Genomic DNA, 27,986 nt, shown 5'->3' with positions numbered 1-27,986 from the left:
TCTAAATATCAACCTTTTATTGGAGTGTACAATGTAAGAGTTCATTTTTTGTCAAGCCTCACTGATAAGGCTTGGCGTCCATAACGTCTTATTTACCGAGTTACCTACAGATAGCTAACATCAGCGAAAACATGGCAAGGTTTTTCCCAAAAAGTATCTTGATATTCAACAAAAGAGGTCAGTTCTAAAATCAAACAAGGGGTAGAATTTAAAGGATACCAACATCCCTCTTTTTCAATCTGGCCAACAGTGGACAAAAAAAAAAAAAACAAGTCATTGTGTTATTCTTTTGCTGGATATTTGTGATGTTTCTGTTTCAGCTTCCCTATCACCCACACCATGTTAGCAATATTAGAACTCTAATTGTTAGCATGAGCAAAACTGGCGACCCTTATTGTGGAATGCTAAATTCTTGTGCTATGCTATGCTAATTAGCTTGCCAATGATGGTAATGTTACAAGTTGTTCTTTATTTGAAGGAGAACATTTTTAATAAATGTCACATTTAGCATCTTGACTTGCCATAGTGTTATTTTAATGCTAATATGCTTTGGGGAAATAAGTTTAAATATATGCATGGTATCAAGTATAGATTCTCCACAATAGGCCATGTTGGTGTAGCTACATCAAGAACTGTCCTTTGTGACATTTGAATAATCACAGAGGAAGAATTATTCGGAGCTATTGTTTAGTTTGTCGACATCTGACTATTAGGTCTTTAAAGGGAAAAATTGACCAGTCAGAGTTCTTTTTAATAAGCAATTCCTATATTACATGTCATGATTTACTAGTTAGTCAAAAAAAAATGTTGATACTTGTTTGAATAATGCCATGAATCTAGTGTTTCTCCCTATACTGTGTCAGCACTTCAGTTCAGGAGAACACTCCTTAACCTCACTGGTTCTGTACAGTAACTTAGCATATGGACCCATTATGAGCATCAGGTGTAAAACTAAAATGTCTTTGTTTCTCAAGCTTTACATGATGAATGACCTGATTATGACAAACAGGCATTAATTAATACTCTGCTTTCTACGGTTAAAAAAGAAAAAAGTTTTTTTTAAAAGCATGATTTCAACTGAATCTCTAGTGTGACAGTGACAAAAAAAAGAGAACTAAAATTCACAACAGATAGCCAGCCGTAACGCTGTGGGCTACCTCCATGCGTGTACTGTATGTAGTGTATTTTGCCTCATTACTTAAAGCAGATTTATGTTCCATAATGATACAGACCTGCAAATGGCCTATATGCATGCAGCGAGTCTCTTCTTTCAATCTGTGCAAAAATATAACAAGACTCAAACTCTGGAGCAAATTTACAGTCGACAGCAAAATGAAGCTAAATATTCCAAAAAGAGCATTTTCCTTTTTTTATTCTTTGTCTTAAGAAAATATGAGTGTTAACTAGGATCATTTGAATAAGTAAAAATAAACTAGAGAGCAATAGGGTATGAAAATAGTTCAATTTTTTTTTTCCTCCTGACAAACAATGACACGATTGATGAAGGATTTGTGGCAACTTATTTTGTAAGCCCCTCCCCCCCTTCAATCACTGACCAAAACAAAACAAAAAAACAAACATTCAACTCTAAAGTTAAAGAGACAATCTGATGTAAAATTGCACGTGTTAATGTGGGGACCGGGGACACGGGAGAGTGGCAGGGAGGGGACGTGTGTGGTGGGATGGCAGCCGGTATGAAGGATGGCGTGACAGACAGAGGCGACAAACGTAGAAGAGTTGGGGACATGGGAGGAGGATGCATAGGGATGGAAAAGGCCAGAATATAGTTTAAAGGAGAGGTGTGACAGAGATGGAGCCAACAGAGACAGACATGACGGAGATAAAGAAATCTAAGATATGAAAATGAGAAACAATACAGATGAAATGAGGTATTGCACAGATTAATAAAAAAAGCGTAAAGGCAACAAAAATATACAGCAAATTGATATAACATTTACATGTAGTATTTCGAAATTAAAGATCTCTTTTTAGAAAGACAAGAACTATTTTTAGTGTCAGAATCATCCAGGGGTCGGGGAGAAAAAAAAATATCACTAGTCCTCCCATTCATCATCATCCTCAAAGTCCTCATCTTCTTCATCGTCATCATCCTCATCTGTGAAAGACAAGAGGACATTTATATGAAGTCTACTGAAACAGCTAATGTTCTTACAAGCAACCAACTAATAAAAAACACGGAAGGATGATTCAAACATGGCATTTTCCAAATGACTGTGTTGATTGTAAACTTTGTACATTCTTTGAATCAATTTTAAGGACTACTTTGTTGTAGGAAGGTTTCGCTCAACTGAGAGGCTTAAAATGGAAAAAGAGGAATCACAAAGCTGTTCCAGACTGATGAGGAAGTGGTGAAAGTCCATTTTATATGTATATTTATAAGTATGTCCTGGGTGACTGGTGTCAAACTGCTCCATTTTCTAAGGATAAAGAGTGTGCACTTCTCAAAGCACCTGTGCAGCATAATTTCCACTATGGTCAGCCAGTACTGTGCGTGGTAGTTCGCTGGCATTGGTGTGTGTGTGTGTGTGTGTGTGTGTGTGTGTGTGTGTGTGTGTGTGTGTGTGTGTGTGAGTGTGAGAGAGAGAGAGAGAGGGAATGGGTGAATGTGCTGCAAAAACATTGTAAAGCCTTTTTGATAAAAACTACATAAATGTAGCTATTTACCATTGACCAAACCCTCTAGCTCAGTCATTGAGCCTATCTCACACTTGCGTATTAATATTTACGCTTTTACAGTAAATTACCTTCCAATTCTTATGATGCAGCTAAGAAAAAGAAAGTGGATTAAATTAGTTTGTTAGAATTTGGTTTTGAAATTATATGAAGGTGAATTAGACTAAAAGCCATCAACAGGTGGAAAGACACTCTTACCAGGTGTTCAGCCTTCAAATAATGTTGAGTTATGTGTTGGTGGGAAATGTTGTTTCATGCAAAAGTGGTGTGAGTAATAGATCCACGAGGTTAAATGCATGTCAGATACTAAATAACTGCACAGTGGTTTGTAATACAATGAAACAGAAATTTAATCTGAAATCTATGCTTATATGTACTTGATTGGCCAATGTAGCACCTTGCTGGATGACGCTGCATTACATAGTGGCAAAAGCTGAGCCAGGTTAAACTTTTTTTTGATGGGGTAACCCTGCGTTTTTGTTTGTGCTGCAGCCTTTTAAATGAATGCAATATAATGTTAAGTAAAGTAAGTAGGTAAGTAAACACCACATGGCAACTGAGCAGGGGCAATGTCAAAAAAAAAAACCCCTCTAACATGGCCTTCTTTCCTGTGCTCTTCTACTTCTCTCTTCTTACAATTCTCTTGTATTGATGGCACTCTTTCGTTACGCATTTACCCTATTAATGCCAAAAAACGCTCTTATTAGTATCTTTTGTCACTTAAATATTTTACTATATTGATGATAGTATGTTGCTCCTCAAATGTAAGTCGCTTTGGATAAAATGCCAAATGAGTAAATGTAAGTTCCCATGCAAGTGTTGCACTAACAGCATGTAAAAATCCCGGTAGATTTCTACTGCACATGACAGGAAACAGGAATATAATATTGTGAGCTAGTTGAGTAAATGATGAATGTTTGTTTTTGTACGTACCTGAAGAGTGAATAGCCTTGCTCCTTTTCTGCATCACCTCCATCAGGGCCCCAACGATGCCTGCCGAGGAGGCCGGGGTGGAAGGGACTTGATCGCTAGTGTCCTCCCTCTGTGAAGAAGACAGCATTAGCAGCCACAGTTGAAGCATAGGATACAGATTAATACAGAGCTGACTGAGAAGGTGTTTAGTGTGTCATGAATGGATACTGACCGGTTTAAGTTGGATTCCTTGTCGGATTTGGTCCAGAAGTGCGTCTCTGCCGGTGCTGTTAGATACCGGCCTCTCTTTCTGCTCTACCTTCTTCAGCTGGGCGCCTTCCCTGATCTGACTCAGCAGTGCCGATTTCCCCCCGGATGAGGACAGACTGCCGTCCCCTCCGTTAGTCTCCGTGGGCGGCGGAGGAGCAGGGGGTGGAGGACCAGGAGGCGGGGGAGGAGGAGGGGGAGGAGGCGGCGCTCCGGTATTGGATGGAGTTGAGGATGAGGGTGGAGGAGGCGGCGGTGGGGGAGGCGCAGCAGGAACTGAGGCATGGGCTGGTGGAGGGGGAGGCGGAAGGGGACCTCGGCTGGGAGGAGGTGGTGGAGCAGACATGCCAGGTCGGAATGGAGGAGGAGGAGGCGCGGAGACGGGAGCCCTGGCGGGGGGAGGAGGTGGTGGGGCACCGCGTCCACGAGGAGGCGGAGGAGGGGTTGAGCTGTGGTGTTGTGGTGGGGGTGGGGGAGGAGGGCCGCCTCTGGATGGAGGGGGTGGAGGAGCTGGAAAGAAAAAACAAACAAACTTGAAGTTAAAGTTGCAATCACTACGCCTCAGTCAGAGCTCACACACAGCCCCGAAGAACATCCAGACTTCAGTTCCTGACGGTCGGAAGATCTGGATGGTCTCAAAGGATTTCACAGCATCTCAGTCAAAAATACGGTTTTCCAATTCTTGCCTGTATCAATGTATCATGCAATTATATAATCAAGCCACCGGGGGCAACTGGTAGCTAGTGTTGGAATTTCCTTCCGAAACTGAAATTTAAAATAAATAATTGAAACTGATTTCAAACGGTATTCTTTTAGAAACATCCTTTTTTTCTAACCCCGCTTATTGATTCAAGAAAACTTGTACTGTGGTTCGATCAAACAGCTTGTTATAAGAAGTGTAAATCAGAATCAGAAGGAGCTAGCACTGGTCTATGTTGTGTGTGCGCCGCGGTTGGTCCGGGCGCTGCTCTTCCGCGGGTTATGCTTCTTGGTGTGCGTGACTGTTTCTTGTTTTCATTTTTCTCTTAGTTGTCTTGCTGCGTCAGCTGTTTATTGCTGCTGTTCGGCTGGTTGTCTTTTACTTGTATTATTATTATTTTTATTGTTTGTTTGTTGTTGTTTTTCTCCTCCCCAAGCCCCCTCTCTGTTCTATTGCAAGTTTCGTTGCTTTCTGCAATTGGTGTTTCCCTCTTCTCTTACAGGTGTTGTCCTTTCTCTGTGCTGTCTGTTTGTGCCCCCCCATCCCCATGTCTGCCCCCCGGTCCGGCCCGGTGACAAATCAATACATAATTAAATAAATAAATAAATAAATAAATAAATAATGAAAAGAAGTGTAAATGCACATGCACAGTTGTTAAAATATGGTGGACCAAGTTTGGCTAAGAAGTTGAACAGCAAAAAAATAATCCTTAAATTAATAATTATTTTTGAAAAAAGAAATCATGTAATAGTAATTCTTGCTAGTAATATGCATCATGCAGTTACATAATCAAGACACTGGGGGCAGCCTTGTCGCGTGTTACTAATGTTAATCTTGTTACTGAAAATTTTAACAGAATATATGCAAAGGTCTCACGATACAGAGGACTAGAGCTAGATTTTGGCAAAGACAGTTAAACATCATAAAATTATGATTATACAATAATTATTATAATGTTATGTTATAGAGGAAGGAAGTGTGCCATGATGAAGCGTACAGGAATGCTGTGTTTTTAATCTCCAGTTGTAGTTATAAATCCGCTAACACTAAAACATCCAACTCAAGTACAACCAACACAGCAAAAAACACAGAACTAAACTTGAGTAACTGCAAAAACGGCACACAATAAAATTTTATTATTCATATTACATATTACAGTCCAACATGCACATTCATGGGCTGTCACAGCACGTCATGCATAGAAACCTACCACACCACCTGGGTGGACCTGGGGATAAAACCACCACACTAGTTAGATTGTCTTAAATTGACAATCGCCCATTAATGCGTATTTGACATGGTTATTGTCTTGTAGAAACACAGGCGGAGATCATTTTCTACATCATAGTCCCAAAACTCTCCACTGAAGCTTATATAGTATGTTTACTGTGGAAATGCACCTTTTCTAAGCTAAAATGTGGGATCTTTCCTTTTTTCCACTTTCTCTAAAAAAACACCCTGGTAAATCCTCCATTCAATTTCACTCCAATATCAGTAAACTTGTTTTTTGTTTTTCCCAGAAAACAATCTGTATTCCCAACAGCGTATTGGTCTTACCTTGTCTCCGTAGTTCATTTTTGACAGCTTCTACGCCTCCTTTCTTCTCAATGAAGTCGTAGATGACCTTCGAGGTCTCCTTGTCCTTCAGCTGAGCCTCAGAGATGCCGCACATATCAAACAGGTTCTTCAGCTCTGGGTCCAAGTTATTCAACTGAAGGAAGAAAACGGAGGCGGATAAGACACGCATCTATTTAGTTGTTGAGGAGGAAAGGTTACAGAAGTGATTCCAATTCCTAACCCTGGAATTCGACCTGCCATGATTTACTAATGATTGAGACACAAATACAAAGAGACACAGACAGTAATGATATAATGCTGAATATGTTATTACTCCTGTAATAACAGGGGCTAACAGGGATCTAAACAAACATATGAATAGTCTACCAACTGATAATGTGAATTAATAGCTATTAATTTATCCTTATGGACTCATTGAGAGATATGGACTTAAATTGTAGTAATTACTGAATGTGTTCCATTACTGTGAATACTACTGGATTTCCTCAACAGGCAGAACTTTACTGTTGGGTTGATATTTCTCTTTGGGCGCATTTCCTCAAAGTTGTATTTACATAAAACTTTTATTGCCAATGGTGTCCACATCAGGAAAAAAACCCTCAAATAATCAGCTGCTGATTCTGTATCATTTTGGGTTCCTTATTTTAAAACCGTATCTGCCTCCTAGTCACAGTAACTAAAACACACTGGCTATAACAGAGCGGCTTTGCTGCTGCTCACACATCTGCTCACGTACGAGCAGTTAAGAGTTAAGATCTGTGATGTAATTTCACTGGTTTTAAATCTGTATTTATGAGCTTTGCAGCTCAGTAACACATTACGTGATGGACATGTTAAGAGTTGAGTTGGGGTTGAAAGGGACATTTGAAAAAGCAGGATTACTCACTTTGACACTGGCTGTTGGAAATCTATTGAAAACATATCAAATGGTTCATTCAGGAAAGAGTCAGTATGTGAGAAGTAACTTTTTTGAAATGATCATTTATGATGTTACACGCTCCTGAAGTGTGAAGACACTTTCAAAACTTCCCTCTGAGACAGCTCAAAATGAGACCACAATGTCAGCCACTATGCTGCCACCTGGTGGCGTGGGGTAACACTGCCAGGTTGGCACTCAGGAAGAAAATAGTGCCAAGTAACCCAGATCTGAATACAAATTAGGGATTTTATAATTATTTGTTCACCCCTTCAGCTGTTTCTATTTGTTACATTGTCTTTTTGCCAGCAGGGATGATAAAGAAAAATAATTACAATACACTGTTCATTTAACTGCCAAATTCTTTTAAATTAAAAATTTTAAATACTCCCACAACAACCGGTCACTTTATATCCATTTTAACTAATGTGAATTGGTAACCACAGCTGTCGTGCCGTAGTGTTTCATACCCAAACATTTATGTCTATCACTTCAAAAGCTGGGACCTCTATGAAGTACTTTGTCTACAGTATCTATGGTAGGGATAAAACGATTACCGGTTAAATGATAAACCAGGGTAAAAGTCCAGATGGTTAGTATTACTATTTCAATTTTTATTTTTATTAAAACAGTGTTTGATTGCCCTGCTTTGAAAATCTTTTTTGTTTTAGGTCAATGAAAACATGGACGAAGGCACTGACAGAGCTCTGGAGACTTTTCAGCCCGTCCTGAAGTTTTTTTTATTTTTTTTTTATAAGAGTGCTGAGGGGAACTTGATTGAAGAAAATCGCTTTATAGCGAATGCAGGGCAAGTTAACTTTTAGCTCAATGCATGATGTGGGGACTTTGGAATGAAGGAACATGTCATGGTTCGTCTGTCTAACTTGTTAACAGCTTGTAAACCGAAGCTCTCAGTGTTACCTACTTTTGTAAAAACACTGTATGTTCTGCTGCTGTATGTGTTGTGTTTATTCAGACTCTATTTGCCCATTACACATAACACGTTACGTAGTTTAGTCACCCAACCAACACATTTTGTTCGTTTAAAATCCGGCATCAAGTGTTCCAAATGGAGAAACGCTGCAGTCTCCCACTTAAGTCTCCTCTGTATTTATGTCAATTGTTCATGCGGTCGTATGCTTTGTAACATCTTTAATGTCAATGCACATTTGTTTTCATATGTTTACATACAGTATTTGCTGTTATTATTTTAATGTTTTATGCAAACAAAAAGTTATTTAATTTTTGGTTTTCAATATAAAACTTAGTTTCTGTGTGTATCAGTACTTTTTGAACATTTTCAGCACATTTTAATAATACCATGACGATACTGATAACTGTGATACTTCTGGATATGAAATTTTGATACGGTTTCATCTCTTATCTATGGTGTAAAGATAGAGAAGAAAAGTGATATAGCTGGTAAGGCTATAATGTATATCCCTTGCTCATTTGTAAATCCACTCATTTGTGCTCCAGCTTTAAGCCGGAGGATTTGAGAGGTGAGCAAGCTTTGTTCAACTGACGTCACCCATTCAAATCAATCTAAGTCCTTGAAAGCATTAACTTATGAAACCAAATCATCAGAAATTCATCTTTTTTTTCATACAGACAGAGTAAGTCCTCTGACCTGCATGATCTCATACTCATCATCCAGCATAATTACTGATGACGCTTTTTTCCATGGATTATGCAGATGCAGGTTGACTCTCTTCCCTCCAAAAATCTCCTTGTGTAACCCTCCTGATGACTTGGCCACGCTGCCCCACTTAACTTTTTGGAGCTGATATTAAATTTGAAAAATCTGTCTGGAAGAGAGACGTCTGGCTGACAAACAGACAAACTTAGGGCCAAAGTTTAAGAATAACTAGAGGTCACATACTTCCAACGTAACATTATTGACATCACATTCTTGTATTGCACTTACATCAAAGCCTGTATTTGGATCCCAGCCGACATGCCCAATGTGCCTATAAGGGAAGCAGAAGAGGAGAGCAGGTGAGACCAAAAAGACTGAGAGGAGAAGGCAGAAGATATGTTCAGTACATTTCCCCCCCCAAAAAAGAAGATGCACAGGCTGAGGTCGTCTAGACTGCTGCAAAATCCTTAATGAGCCCTGTTATTTTTATATATTTCCTCAGATAGCTCATTTGTAACCTGCAGTATCTCTATAAAGACTATATGCTACTATATCCTACATTACCAATCATATTACACACTGTACAGGATGAGATTCTGAATAAAAGACAGCCTGGATTAATTCCCCACCCAGATGCACCAGTACTTACGTACAAGGGGGATATAGGACTCAGGGCCAATATGTCATATGGGAAACACGTGTACCATGAACCTAAAGACCTGCAATCATGTACCTATTGTGCTGTAGGCTCACATATGCTTAATATGTTTAATCTGCATTTGTCTCTCGACCTGCAGGAAATCAAATTACGTTAGACAATCATCTTGTCTGGCAGTTTAAAGGCTTTGATAAATGATGAATTGTTCAAATGAGAATCATGACCGCTGACTTACAGCCTGTGTAATTCTATCATGTAGCACCACCTATTGGCAGAATGCCCTCAAAGTTTGCAGATCACTCAAATTGATAAGTGTATTTTAGAGTTATGGCAAATTATGAAACCCAGCAAGATCAAATGTGACGGACATATGGTGAGAAGTTAAAAGATCCCCATGACAGAGCATGACAGTGTTTTATCCATCGCCTGACTTGGACTCCACCCTACTAGTGCCTGTGGCGGACTCACTGGAAGTTGCTCGGTGTGCCGATGTCCGCCTTGGTCAACCTCTTCTTTTTCCCCTTGGCCTTTTTCTCCCTCTTGGGGAAGGAGGAGTGCACAATGTTGTTCACCTGAGAGTTATTATGGTAACGCTGAACAGTGCTGATCTCTGGGTTTTTGATGTCGACAGTAGCCATGGGCAACGCTGGGCCTTAAAAAAAATGACAAAAGTGAGACAAAAGTCACACTTTATGTAATGCAGCACGTGGAATGCAGAGAACAGCAATTTCAGAAATAAATACAGAGGCAGTGCTGGGTTGTGGGGTTTCCCCACTACATCTAAAAGGATACCTCCTTTATATAAAAAGGTCTACAAATGATACATCTGGCATAGCTGTGATTAAAACGACCTTCAGTCCAAGTTGAAATCCAGGCACTGGGTTCATCAGGGCCAGCAGTGTCCATTCAATTATGTAATCCATTATTTAATGACTATTCCAGACTGTGTTTGGCACAGAGGGGTCTGGCAATTGTATTAGGCTTTGTGGGTGTGAAAAGGGATTAGAATATGTGAGGTTATGGCATCGTTTTATTACTGCCCCTCAGGCTATTCAGACGAAATGACAGGCCTGAATAAGTCTGACCACTGATACTAATCAAAACATAGCAACTAAAGCTTACAATGTCTTTTTGATAAAGAGATTGAAATCTGTGGTAAAACGTGCTATGTAAAATTCTTTTACAGTATTTAATAACTTTTGTTTAACCAGGAGAACCTTTACTAGATATTAATCTCAATGAGTCATTACAGGCAGAGGTAACATACAGTGGGGGAAATAAGTATTGAACATGTCAATATTTTGTTTAGTAAACATATTTCCAATGAGGTTTCAGCAGACTTTGGTACTGACTCAAGAAATCCACACATATAAAGAAATCCAAACATTAAAGACTATAAATAAAGTTATGTGCAATAAAGTGGAAAGACACAGCAAAAACATATTTAGCACGCTAAGAAAAATCAGGTCTCCGAGGCAAGGTAAGGCAATGAACCAGGTGAAATCCATCAGTAGTTAGTAGAAAGTAATTATACCTCCTGTCAGTGCAAAGTTATATCAGCTGGGTTAGTAAATCAATGGTCTACAAAAAGGCTTGTTGTTAAACGTATCACACAAGAAACATCTTATGATGGGTAAAAGCAAACCTTATTGTTGCGAAACATATAGATGGATTTGGATACAGACGTATCTCAAAACTTCTGAATCTTCCAGTAAGCTAAGAAGAATAGTCAGAAGAGTAGCCCAAGACCCAAGGACCACTCGGAAAGAGCTCCAGAAACACTTGGAGGCAGCAGATACCATTGTCACAGAGAAAACAATAGGCAATGCACTCCATCGCCATGGCTGGATGCATTATGGTGTGGGGCGGTTTTTCATCGCATGGTACTGGCAGACTTCATATAATTGAAGGAACAATGAATGGAGCCCTTTACCAGCAGATTCCTGAGGAGAATCTTCTCCCATCCACCAGGATGATGAAGATGAGACGTGGGTGGACCTTCCAGCAGGATAATGATCCGAAGCATACAACAAAGGAAACTCAATTGGTTGAAGAGTAAAAGAATAAGGGAGTTAGTTTGGCGCAGTCAATCACCTGACTTGAATCCAATTGAACATTTGTGGAAAGAGGTAAAGACCAAAGTTCAAAAGAGGCTCGCCTGGAATCTTCAAGATTTAAAGACAATATGTTTAGAAGAAAGCCAAAATCACACCTGAATACTGTGGCCGATTAATTTCTTCTTACAGGGGGCGTCTGAAAGCTGTCATTTCAAACAAAGGCTTCACCACTAAGTATTAAATAAATTTAAGTTGGTGTGTTCAATACTTTTTTCACGTGTCAATCCTCTTTATTCCACATAGCCTTATTTGTGGTCTTCAATGTTTGGATTTCTTTATATGTGTGGATTTCTTGAGATAGTACCAAAGTCTGGTGAAACTTTCATGTGAATAGCCCCATTGGAAATGTGTTTACTGAACCAAAATGTTGACGTGTTCAATATCTATTTCCTCCACTGTATACATTACATTTTAACTACAATAATGGAGAACAATTCTGTTTATATATCAATGTAAAGAATAGGAGAGATGACAAAACTGAACTAGACTGAGCACAGGTCCCATAAATGGTGTCAACATGTCATAAATACACATGTGTGCTCAATGTGATTGCTTGTTTGCAGTCCACATTACAGACACTAACTAGTAAGTCCATCGTACATGTGCAGCCAAACAACAACGAACGCATTCAGTCGTGTTTTATATAACCACAGCAATTCCTGCCAGTACCGCAGCACATACCTTTAACACTCTCACTACAGGGGCTTTTGGGAGTTTTGCTGGGCGAAGGCGAGGCTGACCGACTGCGTCTCCTTCTCACCCTGTCCCAAATACACCCACCATCTCTTGCTCTGCAGGTGGTCATACTGACATCGAGGAGCATTTTGCCGACCAATTTGTGAGCTCGCTCTTTGGAGCAAATGGAGAGCCGAGCGGTCGGGACGGAGAGAGATGGGTACAGTTCGTCCTGTGGGAGAACCAGGCAGTGTAGTGACGACAGGCAGCTCCCTGGGCCCAAACCTCCACCACCTACTGCTGCTCCTCCTCCTCCTCCGCTGCCCTCACAATTAAGTTCCTCAGAGGGAGCAGACAGGAAGGTTGTGCAGAACATCATTGTAGAAGCAGGTTGGGCATGAGCAATACAGTAACAACAAGCTCAGGTGGAGACACCAAGGAAGATCCTGGTTCAAACAAATGATTCTGAATGCAGATAAGGTTCATAAACAGCCAAGGTTTGGCGCCAGACAGATCACATCCAGGTAAAAAGCACAATCGTTGACTTCAAGTCTTCTTAGGGAAAAGGTTTCTTCTTTGCTGTAACCTGAAAGCCAAGATAATCCCAAAGGTTTCCAAAGCACGACCAAAACACCAGCGCAGAAAATGAGCCAACTTGTGATGCACTCGGTTACTGAATTAATATCCTCAGACATCTGGTGGAGTTTAGACGCATACTGTCTGAGCTGTGAAGGCAGACATCCAGCACTGCCATCAGAAGGTGAAGAGAGCCAGCCAAGACACAAAGTTTACTCTTCCTCTTACATTCTTTCCATTACAGCTTTCTTTTATGCAAACTGTTCACCAAACTTGCATTTCCTTACTTTATCTGTCTGTCTGAGCTTTGCATGTTTTGTACCTATTGCATTTTCTATTCCCTTGACTATCCATCTCAGCAGGGAGCACTGTAAGATTATCATGCTCAGATTGGCTTGCTGTGATCCTTTCTCCACCCACCTCCCACTACCGTCTCCTCCCTCTCCCTGCAAAACACACAAATGGATCTAATCCCAGCAAATTATTCTGGATTTAGCGCTGGATTTTACGTAACCATTAAAACCCATCCATGCATAATCCCACGTTAATCTCAGTGGTTTTCTGATGCATTATGAAACTGCGGGGTAAGAGAAAAGGCGAGAAAGGCAGCGCAACAAAGGGAAGCCAGATGAAGAGAGATGAGAAAGGAGCAAAATTAAGACAGATTCAATGAAGAGCAGAGGGAAGATGGGGACAAATGAGAAGGGGAGAGCTTGAAAGGGCAGCAAGAAAAAAGAACAGAAGGAAAGCAAGGACCAGACTGGAGATGATGGACAGTAACAGAATTATGACGTGGTAATGGGAAGGGAGAGTGAGACAGATGGAGACTGAGAGAAGATGTTCCCGTGGGAGGAGGAGGATGACTTCCTTTTGGAAGTGCACCAATTCACACACAAGATGCACTTATTCAAAAACTGAAACCATGCATGACAAATCCAAGGTAGAAACTGGTACAAACATTTATGCATGACGACATAATTGGGCGCAGGTGAATGGAACGCATTCCTTTCAGATAACACACTCCTTTAAGATTTCCTTTCCAGTGGGTGATCTTCAAAATGCTATGTGAGAATACCAACAGAGTCAAAAAGCTGTAAATAAAGTCAACCATTAGCCCAAAATGGTTTACAGTGTGGCTCCGAGTAAAATGGTAGTTTAGGTATGACCATATCTGGCATAAAACACGTGACCCGATGCTGTTTAGCTGCTCTGAATATAAACTAATGAGTAAGTGTGTCATTTGTGTGGTAAAGACCTCTGCACAGCAGCATGCACACACACAGATGTATTAATAAGCCAGCTGGGTCAAATCATGATTTCTGTCTGTCTGTTCCACACTGGTTTCCTCCTGTGTAAAACTAGGCTGTCTTATGCCGTATGTCCCAAAACAAATGCGTGCATATCCACAAATGTATTCCATCTGTTTAGTCATCAGACCATACTGAGGATTAGGCCATGTAGTTCAGAGTTCAAGACTCGACTACAGGGCATTATAATATTATGTTAGACTCTATGCAATTGCATTGTGATCATGTGCTTTCTTTTCCTCCAGATTCCTACACACAATCATTCTGACTCACTGTAGGCAAAAATAACACATCAAAACCAAGACTTCATAGTTCCCAACTCTGCATTAGTGGATTTGCAAGTAATATGTATATGAAGATAGTCTGTGTCTACAACTGGACAACCTGTTTTTTTTAGGTTGTTTTAATCTTACCCATCTGACCTTACAAACTGATTCACACAAATGTTGCCAATACCATCAGACACAGGTTTGACTCTTCCGTTTAATTCTGAACTTATCGACAGGAAACAGTGGACAACATACCATTTGGAGGGTCGCGTCTCTTCTCTGTGAACACACAGACAAATGAAATCATTACAATCATGTGCTAAGTAGTGGGTCGTGTTAGTGAGAAGTGAATTTGTCTGAGCGCGGACTCACAAAGAGGAGAGATTTTATTGGTTTTTAAGAGCAGGGCACGGCGGGATTGTGCGTGTGCTGCACAGAATGGAAAGTTATTTAGAAAATTTGTAAAGCCAAGTCTTTTGTTAGTGTGATTAGAAGACGTAAATCAGACACCATTGTGTACACACACACACACACACACACACACACACACACGACAAAGCTAATATAATGCAAAAGAATATAAACTCTGGAGAAGACAATACACACGTCTCTCTTTCACTCATGTGGTATTGCAAAGAATATAAACACTAATAGATTTATGACAGTGACAGACAGAGAGAGACACACACACACACACACACACTTCAAAATAATGGCTTGAGTTTTCCCAATGACTGAAGGTCAAACAGAAGAAGCCTTGTAGATAAGATTATGTATCCAGTGCAGAGGGCTGAGGGGGGAAAGATGAGCAGAATGATCCACTTGAAGGGTGAGGAAATGACCCGCAGAAGAGGAGGAAGAAAGACGCACCATCATAATCAAGCAAGTGATGATAGAAGTTTAGGACTGAGTTACAATAATACGTTTAAGAATGCATCTGTATGTTTTTTCGTAAACAGCTCATTTCCTTAGATAGATAGATATGATTTAAGTTAATACAAATTATAATGCACAACAGCATTTTGTAAAATTACCTTCCAGTTGTGCATTTCCAAAGTCTACTTATTGGTGCTGGATGAAAACCTGGTGCTATTTATGTATTATTTTAATGAATAAAAAACATTTAGAATTGAGAAAATGGTCTCCACTTACAAATCACCATGTTCAATTCATAACATGCATGCTCTGGAAATATTAAAAATACTATATCCATAAAGGATGCAGTCCTTCCTGAAACTGTAGTGCCCCCCTTGGGCCAGTCAGCATATTTGTTCAAACCCCAGAGTATGGTGAGATGCATCCCTTTGGTTTTGCTGAATCTGGTTGTGTCCTGAGTTATCATAAAATGTGACAGAAAGCTGATCCAGAGCCCTGACTGCAAGCTGTTTCTGTGACTGAGGTTTTCCTGCAGCACCAAAACTGAGAGAAGTTTGTAAAGATAACTTTGAATAATGAATAGGCAGATTTGATAATTATATGCGCTGCTACTGCAAGACAGCATTGTTAAATCTTTGTTTCATCTTGTGTGATTTGATTCTGTTCATTTCACATGGAGCGCCTGTAAGTTTGAAAATGGTGATGTGTGTTCTCAAAGGTTCTAAGAACTGGGAAGAGATTGCAGGAGATCAAAAGGAGGATTTTGGATAGTATAGCAAACAGACCCGGGCAAAAAAAATCCTCAACCATTTTCAATACATGACACTATGGTGAAGGACGTTTGAATAAACTTAAAAGTCAGGCCTGAAGTGCATCTCAGATGCCAGCTGGAATACATCGTTGCATGAAAGCATCGTTCTAGAGCCGCTGAACTAATTGGGTTCATGTATTAAAATTTAAGCCATTTTTGCCCAGTTCTGTGTGGTTGAGGACTGCAAAAAAATGTCAAGTTTAGAAATTTGGTCTTGTGCTCACACTAGTATGAATAAGTCATATAATTTCAAGCCTGTAATAACAGGTTTGAATTGAAATAAGCTTTAAAAAAAGGATTATTTTGAACACAAGATAAACATTTCCTATACATGTCATTTTTTTTGTGAGCTGTAGTACTAGGAAGTAGCAGTAGGTAGGTTTGTAGGTAAGAGGGCAGCAGCATTAAGTTGGTACCAGATTTTTTCTGTCTTCTCCCAAGTAGCTCTGCCACATGGCGATGGAAACGCTTGGTCTCCTCCTCATTGGCAAAGTTCAGACCCACTTGGCATGTCTGTAAACACACACACACAGTTTGTAAAAACTCGATACAAATAAATTTGTAATATCAACTTATTTCTTGTGTAAGTGCAGCTACCTAGCTAATTTCCATGATTTCATTTCGAAACCTAATTCCATGATGTGTAGACAGTGAGCAGTCCCTGCCTTATCAGCAGTCCCACATACCTCATGGTCTGCTGGAGCCTTAGCCACTGTACCCTCCACCTAAGATGTTTGCTCCACAAATATCGGTGTCTTGTCATCACAAGGCTTAGATGTGACATAAAGCTAACAATAATGTTGTTTTTACATGTTAGGAATAAATGTCGGAATGTCTTTTGGTAGCCAAACCTTTAAGATTGGCTCACATATCCTCCTCAGGGCAGTTTTCAAATACAATATCTGGATTGAAGAAGAAAATAAGCTCTGCAGCAAACTAAGATCTATGTATACCTAATTTGCTGACTAACATCATCTCCACAAAGCAACACAGTTTCTCCTGGGGTGCGGCATTGCAAACTGGTTCTGAATTCCTGAAATCTGTTTCTAACTTATGAAGAACCACTCCCCTTACTGAATCCTGAAAGCACATTTTGGACCTACTAGACCTATTATGAATGTGTCAGTGTTGGTTGTTTTTTTCTTTTACACCACTAGAATAGAAATGTCTTTCAGGAAGTGTCTTCAAAGCAGTTGTCAATAGAAATGCTAGATTCATTTTTTTTTAAATATTAGGTTTCTCTGGGGTAATCAGTACACTTTGAACTCAAATGTAATAATCAATGACAGTGTCTGTGATAATCACATCAAAGGAGTTATTTCCCCCTCTGCAGCTGCATTTCATGAATAAATGAAAATAAAAATGAATAATAAAAAAATAGGTACTATGGGTGCTGACGTAGAATTCCGGGGAATCAGGACGAGAAATGTGAAAAGCTGTTGAGAAGGAAACTCACATCTCCAGCAAATGTGATGAAGTAAGGTTTGGGGAGGTAGATGGTGAAGTTGTTGTACAGTTCCTGTTCAAACGTAGTCTTACCATCCTGTGGAAAAAAATTACAGAGACCAGGTTGAATGACAGGTATGAATTAGGCATCAGTAAGTAGTACAACAGACAGGTTAATGCCCCAGTATTGAATGAATAATATAAATGAACACACATCCCACAAATTCCACTGTGTGGCTTTTAAAATACAAGCTTGTCATGAATATCAAATGGTGGTACACCACCACTGGATATTAAGTGTGGTGAGCACCTTCATCTGCCAGCTACTGCTGTGACAAACCACAGTGATCAATCATATTCCATCAATGTGCATGACTGCCTTCTGCTTCTCACCTTGATGTCTAAGACTCTGATGAAGTAGGATCGCTGGGGGTTGTCTTTGACCAGGCAGGCCACCCCGCAGCATCTCTTGTTCCAGCAGGAGTTCCTATCTGCTGTGAACACCTGGACCACTGCTGAAGACAATGTCTGCAGGGAGGGAGAGAGAGGAGAGTCACATTTATCCTGGGCAGCTTAATGGAAAACACATAAGCACTGCGATTCTTTCCTAGCCATGTGAATGTATCTCAACGGGGTTTATAGGAACGATTGCTTCTTATAAAGCTAATAAACTGATAGCTTAATGTCAGTTGTTTGGTAATGCAGGCTTCACGGTTTCTGTGAACAAATCAACTATTTAAATCTGTAATCTTTATGTTTGCAAAAATCTGTGAGCTGCAACGCCAGAGATCCAGCCGCAACACTGCATCAGTCTGTGTGTATAGTCCAGTACAGAATAGCACTCTACGAATATTACTCTAAGGATCAAAAAGATCACAGTAGCCTCAACATTTGGAAACCCCTTGGTTAGGAAGGTGACCATGACTTCTTTCTAATTCCAGTTAAGGATCGTTGCTTCATCAATGCTATGTCCCCAAGCCCATAACTCGGATATTAAGCGAAGCCCACCATCTTGAAGGATGTTCAAAAGGTTTAATGCCCCTTGGATGATCCAAAAGGCTTCCAGAGATGCCCAGAGTGAAGTGTATGCTATGCTGCACGACCTTATAAAGCTACCAAGAAGTAGCCTAATGACATAACTCAAAACCCAATGTCTAGCAGAAACTGGACTCATTGTGCACCTAACAACTTTCCTACCATGACAAATGATAGTTTCAGCTTGCAGGCACTGTGAGATACGTGAGGACAAGAGGTAACTATAAAAACGTACAGTTTTGTGGCACTGCTGCAACAGGATTTTGACACAGAGGAATAAAAAATAGTTTCAGCACAAGAATGGTTACATCCTTAAGCTGCCCTGACATGAGTGAGTGTGGAAAAATGTGTGGAATGATCTAAATATACCTGTTCACACATGTTCCCCAACTGCCTGAGCTTGAGTCCATCTTTTTCATAATACAAGCCTAGATTCACAAACAAGAGTACATTTTAAAACTGAAGCCATGTAGGCAGACCCGGACCAAACCCCTTTCGGAAAAGTTTGTACAAAAACAGAAAACATGTTGAACGTTTAGTACAGATACCGTCTCTAAGGCATCAAGTAATATGTCGTACATATAGCATTTTACAGTACTTGGTTTTGCTAAATAAAAGCTTACTTCACAAATGAAAAGATTATTTTCAAAATGTGTCCGTGCTATCCAATGCATTTAACCTAAGTGTTTGATGGGCAGCATGTAAGTATAATGACATAACCACAGACCGAAAGACAGTGACTCTATGGGAGTCGAGTGGCTATGCTCTGCAGCTGTCAGAAAACTGCCCATCAATGTCAAATGCCTCACAAGCAGCGCAGTCACATAACTATGAACAGAGACACATCCACTAATGCCTGGTTCAGACTGTGCTGTTCAGGCTACTCAACTTGCTGTCTTGTAACGGTAGTCTTGGAGTCATTGTGGTGTTCATACAACGTGACTGATCGGCGAAGGGGGGTCACACAGTACACGAGCTGACAATGCCACCCGACGACTTGTCTCCAAACCAGTCAAGGGCGATCATGGGAAATGACACTAAAACACATGCGGAACAGGAGCTATTAAAGATAAACATTATAAAGATAAAGAATATGGGTGAAAGAATCGATTAACACTGTGTTGTGTGAACTAGGCTTTAGTTGAACAAAGGCAGTGAGACTACAGAGATGAAATAGGTCGTTAACATGAAGCAAAACTAATTGTCCCCGTGTACAGAGTCTCACAGTAGGCAGAATTGTAACAAATCTGTTTGACACTGGTGCAGCAGGGATACATACCACCTTAAACTATGGACCCAAGCTGGGTTTACTGCAGGTTATGTATTAAGGACACTCCAAGCATCAGAGAATCTCCTGGAGTAGGCTCTACTAAGACTGAGCCCCCCCGAGCCCAAGGACAACTGGACCTTCAACTGGATCTTCAACCAAGTCCAGTTGCCCTTGACCTCAGCCTTCATCAGATCACTTCTGTTTTTGTCTATGTATCCAAATTAAATCTGTCGGATCCCCACATCACCTTTCACATTCAGATGATTGAAGTTTTGAGACTGCTTTAAACATTCAAACGCCATTAGGAAAGTAGGCTGTATAGTTTTGTTCTTGGTGGGGGAAGCAGCAGTGTTAAAGAAAAAGCAAGGCTGTCAGTCTGAGACTAAACCGCATAATGATATGCACGCGCACGCACACACACGTCACATCCATGATCATAAGACCAGATCACTCACTCCCACAGGTTTTACAGGTTGCTGCAGGGATGTACTCACACTGGAGTGGGGGGGTTCACAGTCATTACCACATAGATGAAAGAGAGAGCATCGACAAGGGAAATGTCTGGTGATCTTTCTGGGCCTTTTCAACTCAACAGTTCCAGGAAGATACCTTGTGTTCTTCTTTGTAAATTTGTGTTGTGTGACTCTCATGTTTAAATTAAGCAGATGCGCAGAGGCAGAAAAGGAATATTAAAAATGCCAGCAAAGCAGTTTCCAAAACAGTGAGGATCTGGTCTGTTGTTTTTTTCTGGTTATTTTGTTTGTCTCTTCTCATCTTGCTCTGGGCGAGAAAGTCAACAACAATACAGCTGTAGTTCAAACATCAATAACTTGGCCCATGTCCTAATATTGAGACTAGCAACAACTAGTGTTTGCCTAAAGTATTAATGAATAAGACAAACAACTTGCAGCAAAGGCTTGTGTTTGACCAGCCAGCAAACTTCTGTACAGATAGTTCCCAGAACCAGCTGAAAATATTACATCAGAAGCAGGTACTTTCTGAGTAAGCTTGGGCAGCATTACTGTGTTTTTAGTTTATAATATTTTTTACTGTAAAGCAGTTTGTGACTCCTCTTGTCTGTGAAAGGTGCTATATAAATAAAGTTTACTTACATACTTATTTACCAGGGTATTCAGAAAGTGGTGGGGATAACGCTACTGGACTAGCAAACAAGAAAAATGCCTCTGCCCGTGTTTGGGTGTATTCAGGGTTTAGTCCCGATGATAAACATAAGCCAGCCAACACAGACGAAGCTGTGTGCACATCATCTCCGTTCAGCCCGCTGATGTGTCGGTATTCGCCACAGCAACAAGTGTCATCGGGTCCACCAGCAGAAATCTATGGAAGGAGGGCGCTTATTTGCTTTTTATCCAATATTTTATGGCCTAAAAGTATTTAAACCAAGTAAGACTAAGTAAAGTACCAAGTAAACGCATATTAGACATAATACAGTGATTTCTATCACCTGCAGCTCAGCTTTAACTTCTTTTTTTTAAATACACAATACTATCATATACCGTATCTACCACAGTGACTGAAGGTATGAGGTAAATAAAAAACACCACCCTAACCTATTTTAGAGTAAAGGAACAACGATCCAGGAACCAAAACCAAAACCATACCAAAACTATGTTTCTGTGGTCAAAATGCAGGTAACATTACTGGAAAAGCCTCAGTTGAAAAGGAAAACTAGTCTGTGTCTGATTCCTAAGAACTGACTACCCAGGAGTAGCTCCTAATGCCAGGCTTTCTCTGTGGGCCATTAGGACTAAATGGTGTTAGCTGTCTTGTTTGTAAGATGTACAGCCACTCCTAAAGACTGAATGCAGGGAAAGCCAAAAAAAAATAAATAAATAAAGAGGTTGAATTTTAAGGTTTGGTCTAAGCAGAAGCACAGATTTACAATTTATAGTGGGCTGACAGAGGAGGCTTTTAGAGAAAGGTTAGGTCGATCAATGGCCTTACATCAGCAACACTATCCTAAGAATACTTCTCACTAATGGTTCATCCAAACCCTAAGCAGGAGCTCGACAAAGAGAGTCACACATCTCCCTGGCAGAATAAATAAGGGCTGATTTTTCACTGACTCAGGTCAGCCCAGCTGTTCATATAGGAAGTTTTTATGACCTGAGGAATGGCTCAAAGGCTAGCTGAGTGGCCAATGTAGCCACGTTACATGACTAACTGCACACAACAGAGGCAACATTAAATACCAAAACTACATCTGCGTAACAGTTACATCCCAATGACAATCTGTGAATCACAGAATAACCTCGCAGTATGAATGACGCTCAGTGTACTCTCCCACAAACGAAGCTGCATTCATCAGTATTATCATATTGAGTTTTAGCCGTATCGCCACGTCCTACAACTTATTTTACTTTTAAGGTGCTTCACAAGCATGCATCTATTCTGTTTTTCTCCCACCTCTCTCCAACTTTAGACTTTAAAGCTTTGTTGTCAGAGTAAATATGTTTGTCAGCACTGCATGTACAAGATATTTTTAATCTTATTTATACAAACATTCAGTGTCTTTGCTGCATTCCAGCTCTTGGTTGTTTGAATTTGGATCAGAAAGACCTGAGATCGAACGAACAGAATTTCTGCTTTGTGATCCAAGTGCTCTGTAACAGTGACTTTTAACTAGGTGTCCAGGCTCTGAGGCTGTGGGGTTTCCTCTGCCCATGGAGCGCTGATAGCTCCTGACAGGGCCGCAGGTTGCAGGAAGTGGAGCTCTGTCTGTGGCGTCATCGAAAACCCAACAAAAATACTCGATCACTCATTCATTCACACTCTCTCTCTCTCTTGCACTTGTTCTCAAACACGCTCAGCTTCTACAGCTGTTTTTTTTTACATCTTTCTTCTACAGTGATGACGCTTATCACCTGTTCAGTGTGCAGACTGCATAATCACAATCTTTCTTTTTCACACACGGAACAAGGAACTATAGCAAGTCAGCAATGTACCCTAACCTCTAACCTATATTCTAAGGCCTCCATGCCTTAGGGGGCCATCTTCTTAACCGCAGTTTATGTGCGCAGTAAGAAGGCAATGCCAATTTGTGCAGGTGACACCAAAATTAAAGAATATCTGTGATTGTTTCCATGTGTGCCAATTACACACCTCAGTGACATAAATGTCATATTTTCAATTCGTCTGACAGTAATGATGCAGGGTATAAAGCAGGTCCATATTGTGTGATCACAAGATTTGAAAGCACAAAAATCAGACATGTGAACAAAATACAAGTGAAGGTAAAAACGCAAACAGGTTGCATGGGAAAGAAATATCACATACATCATTGTCATGGCTTTTTTTACGAGGTGAACAAAGTGGAAAAGAATGATAAAACATCATGAGTCAATCATTAACTCTTTACCTAAGGTGTGGTAGCTGTGTCCAAACTCATAATGTGTTTAAAAAGGACAACTTTATCAATTATATCTTTGAAATACAGCACATATTTGTGAAATGAGGTTTGCAATTGTGTTTTAGAAATTGCTTTGAAGAAGACAGAGTTTGATTCTTATTGTTAGAGGTATGCCATCATACTGTTCACGATATACTGGTATCATTTTTAATTTAATTAAAAAATAATATCGTGATAATGCCAATAATCTGACTTGTTGGCGTAAGGACGTCATACCATTACTGCAAGCGTGGCTGAAGGCAAAAGTAACACTGCTATCAGCTCCATGCTGGAGAAGTTAATTCCAAAAAGGGGAGTGACTTCAGCAGTGGGGAAGTGGTTCAGATGTACAACAAACCACGTTAATATATGTAAGAAGTGCAAGAAGACTGTAGCAACAAAAGGGGCCAATACAACAAACTTATTTCACCACCTCAAGCAGAAGCACCCGCTTGAGTACAAGGAGAGCCAAAAATTCCACGAGGAGAGCTTAACAGCTATTGTGAGTTCTAAACCAGAAACAAAAAATGGTCAAGAATATCATTATCTCAGAAATACCCTTAAATATCTTGATATTATTTTATTTTAGGGTCAAGTTACCCATCCCTACTGATTGTGTTCAAACACTGAGGGTCTGTTTGCAAAAACAGCTCTCTTGAGTTCTTCTTGTTTTCCGCATAAGCAAACTACAGTTGTTGTTCTCATTTGAATGGCTTCCATCAGCCATTTGGTCAAGCTGTTCTATACTGGCACAAGCTGGGCACCATTATACCCCTTCACAAGATCCTCCAGAGAGGACGTGAGTGAAAGGTGGTGAAAAGCTGGGAATGAGTGGGATGAAACAGAAGACAGGACATGTGGCTGACGCAGAAAGGCAGTGTTGGACAGAAGAGGGAGAAAAAGGAGTGTAGATGAAAGAAGGGGAAGTGAGGTACCGCAAGAGAAAAAGTGAAGGAAGAGATGCAAATATATAACATATAAGTCATGTTCCCCTTCTCCAGCACAAATCACCAGAGGAGGCCGACCACGGGACTTCCTGTAGGACAGGACTGCTGATCAGGCAGTCTGCGCACACACACAGTGTGAATTGGAGCCCTTCCACCTTTTGCCCAGTCAGACAGTGTTGCTGATGGTGAAAACAGCAGAAGGAATACTAATGAGTAAAACCAATGAGTAAGACCACTGTGGATATACCTGTATGCATCTCTCCTCATCTTCCCATACAGCCTGTGTCAGCTGTGTTACTAAGAATAAATTCATTTCTTAACAGACAGACAGATTTAATAATAAACATGTTGTGTATGTAATTTTACTTCTATGTCATATTGGCTTGGAACATAAAATTTCCCTCTATATTGCAAAGACTCCAAGACTACAAGCAGGAAAACAGACAAGGAGTAGCATATCTCTACGTTCAATGTCTATTTCAGTTGCACAGAGCCAACTACAGGCTGTGCATCTTAGAAAGAAGTCTGTACAAAGAACCAAAGTGAAGGTGCCTCTTACATTTTCTGCATAATACGTACATTACTTAAGGCTCAATCACTCAGTCTGCCAGTAAATCACTGGTGAGCATTCTAATTAAATTGGTTAGGGAGACACACACAATGTCTCTTTCAATCTCCCTCTCCCAGATTCTTTCACACACACACACACACACACACACACACACACACACACTCTTCTTTCTGCATGCAAATTCGTGTACAGACACACTGGAGCGAAGGACTGCGAGGAATGTTCCTGATTCCACGTCGCTGTCACATGCCGTCTGACACAATTGCCTGAATGTCGGAGGAATGTCGTCACTGGATTTCTGAAACAGGTTACATAGGTGTAGGGGGACACGCCTCAGAAACCTGTGTGTTTCATGTACAAGGAGGAGGCGGGACATCCCGCCATGTGACCACATACAGGCCTGACCCACTGTGTCATGGGACAGGAAATGTAGCCTTTCCAAAGCAAGCATGCCTCACACACAAAGAGCACGACTGGTTCACCGCAATGTCGGTGAGCTCCAGTAAACCAAAGAGGAAAAGCCATAGCTCTGTCACTCACGCACATCACCTTTATTATACACAATTAAAGAAAACGGTGATCATTATAGGGAAGTAGCCTGAAAACAGGCCACATGAAAATCTACACTATGCAAGAGCAATTAACACACTTGTGTCTCACCTTCATGCTAAACACACCTTCTCACAGACTGAGCCACATCTACAGAGCAAACATGATTATGCTACAGCAAAAACCTAACACAGTTTATCTTTAAGTTATTAATCTGATACCTTGACTTTACAACACATCTTATCTGTAAAGCCTATCAACTGTGTGGACATTCTTTCCGGCTGATATCACTGGGTGACATTTGCAAGACAATTTGGCAAAACTACTAACCAATTATGGTCAGGGGAATAATAGTTTTCAAAATCAGACAGGAAAGCTGTCAAGTCAACTTTACAATCATGACAATTTGTCCATAGAATGTCGATTCATTTGAGAGAGAACCATAATCTAACCACACTAGCTAAATACTGGCAGTATTTGACTGTGGTGAGCCATGACACCCTGGAAGGCAACTGTTGTGAAATTGTTTAAATGGCTGATGACTATTCAGATGCACAAGCCAGTGGGGATGGCTGACTAATGTGGAAAGGGGTCAGAACCTGTCCTGCAAGATGCTTTTGTATGATGTAGCTATAAATGTCTTCCATAAAGTGTGGCTCCAAACTGTTTGGTATGGGCCTAACTACAAACACCGCGCACAAGGAGGACACATAAAAATGAGTCAGCTGTATGCTAGAGATGTTACGTAATATCAGACTATCTCACAATATTGAGTCGTGACATTGCACTACTTGAGCTTCGCTGCAGTCACACTGGTACAGCAGGCTACTCCCACTGCTCTCCCCGTCAGGTTCTGTGACTGGCAAGTCTTGGAGGACTTTTAGCCAGTCCGCTCTGTCTTCAGCCAAGTCTGGTCCGCACATTCTTCTCGGTGGACACACTTCCCGAAAACAACCCCAGGTTCAGCTTTGTTATGTAATGCCAGTGCAAAAAAAATCATTGCTTTGCCCTGCTTACCGCTGATAGCTTTAACAGCTCCCAAACCCGCGACTACTACTAACTCCACTCTGCCAGTGCTAGGCTTCGTGCGTTTCGGCTAGGTGACAGCGGGATTTCAGGCCTTCCCGGGTGATTCCAGGTGTGTCAAGCTTTAAGTTAAAAGGCTTAACGTTATTGCCAGCGGAGGCCTCAAAGGCTGGAATGAAACTTACTGTTGCCCGAATGTCAGCTTCCCAAACGGGACGATGATAAACACAGTCGCTCTCTAGCCCTCCCTCGTCGCCTCTGCTGTCAAAACAAACCAACCTCTTCGGTTAGAAGTCTCAAATGTTTCCCAGGGAAACACACGCTTACCTCCGAACAACATAAAACTGTCACTAGGCCACAAACACACCTTTACACCTCATAGCTAGCCCTTTCTACCAGGACAGGACAGGAAACACGGCGTAAGTTAGCTGTATTAGCTTTCCCCCCCTTTAGCCAGCTATCTTACAACAATTTGACGGGGGAAAACTTACCATGCATTTCCTGCCAATGTGGTTGAAAACGAATTCATTTTCCTGCGGTGTCAGTAGCATCGAGCCAACATTTGCTGGCCGCCGTTGCGCCGGTTGTCCACTCATTATTGGTGATAAATTTATAAAGTATGCACTGACTCTAACTCGTTATATGGGACCCAAAAAGACACATAAACAATCCCCCGGTCATCCGTGGCCTCCTTTCGACCCCCCTTGCACCGGTTCTGTTTATCCCGGGGGTCCGCAAGACTGTGGTGCCAATAAATGTGTGCCGTTTAGGAGTGCAATGCGACGTCCCGCTCCTCTTTAAAATAAAGTCAAAACTGCAGCGGCTGGGCTAAGACGGAAAACGGCAAAAACTTTCCTGGGAAGTCCGTCTGCCAGAGAGCCAGGAGCCAGCTCCATCCAACATGGCAGTGTTAGGGCGAGTCCACTATCGGGGAATGGGGTCCGCACTTTTCCCAGCTGTGTCCCACATACTCACCAAGTCAAAACATTGGCGCGACAAACGGTGAGAATTTTATATTTCAGCAGAGTTTATATGCTAGTATATTTTTGTAAAAGCCCGGTATGGAAAATATACTTAATACAATTACAATTCTCAGCACAGTCTCCATGGAGATGGTTTGGTCCAGTCCGCCCGTGGCTTTTATGACAGGAATGTGAGCGAGTGCAGAATGGGAGGAGATAAGAAATTATGTGCAAGTTGCCAAGATAATGGCATACAATGCTCCTTGTGACAGGAATTATTAAACTGAATATTAATGCAAAGATAAGCCTACACTTTAAATGAACACTTTAAGAATTCATAAAAGAACCACGGAAATTGTAATTTCCCTCTAATGATGATAATGTGCTATCTTTTTCTCAGAGAGGTCAGGTCATGGTTGAGCTCCAGAGGTAGGCTATGATTTCCCGAGATGATAAACATTCCCTGGGACATGAAATTATTTGCCCTTGTTCAATTGAAATGCTTCTGGGACAATACACAGGTCCATTCCTTTCATTGCAATAAACTATAAATAACCTACAAATAAAGTGAAGTACAATTAAGACTGCTCCAGTTATACATAGCCTCAGGGGTAAGACTGCCAAGTCTGACATATGCTTCAAAGTGTACATTTCAGTGTGTTTCTCCAGAATCCTTGTTAATTTACTGAAACCACAAAATTAAACACCCATAATGTTCTTGATACAGTGTTAAAATATTACAAAGCAATATAGGTCAGATATTTTACTCTTTTCAA

The 27,986-nt window shown here is 40.8% G+C and overlaps 1 protein-coding gene across 2 annotated transcripts; it reads right to left on the bottom strand.

Annotated features, from left to right (window-relative positions):
• Nucleotides 1-27,168, bottom strand: waslb (WASP like actin nucleation promoting factor b). Of its 2 annotated transcripts, XM_038738549.1 has the most exons (11): nucleotides 26,740-27,167; nucleotides 17,835-17,969; nucleotides 17,452-17,538; nucleotides 16,412-16,508; nucleotides 14,564-14,587; nucleotides 9,833-10,016; nucleotides 8,995-9,037; nucleotides 6,131-6,284; nucleotides 3,839-4,383; nucleotides 3,628-3,736; nucleotides 1-2,116 (listed from the first exon to the last, which is right to left on the bottom strand). In XM_038738549.1, the coding sequence occupies exons 1-11, from the start codon at nucleotides 26,842-26,844 to the stop codon at nucleotides 2,055-2,057; spliced, it is 1,545 nt and encodes a 514-aa protein (XP_038594477.1). In that variant the 5' UTR covers nucleotides 26,845-27,167; the 3' UTR covers nucleotides 1-2,054. The 2 variants fall into 2 exon arrangements, with proteins under 2 accessions (XP_038594477.1, XP_038594478.1); XM_038738550.1 differs by lacking the exon at nucleotides 14,564-14,587 and having other exon boundaries at nucleotides 26,740-27,168.
• Between the last annotated feature and the right edge of the window lie 818 nt (nucleotides 27,169-27,986).

The sequence above is a fragment of the Micropterus salmoides genome, unplaced genomic scaffold, assembly GCF_014851395.1.
Source record: "Micropterus salmoides isolate LMB-PRFRI ecotype aquatic unplaced genomic scaffold, ASM1485139v1 Ms_hic_scaffold_23, whole genome shotgun sequence".
NCBI classification, from domain to species: Eukaryota; Metazoa; Chordata; class Actinopteri; order Centrarchiformes; family Centrarchidae; genus Micropterus; species Micropterus salmoides.
Note: the sequence above shows the minus strand (reverse complement) of the source record. Positions and strands in the feature narration are given on the sequence as shown.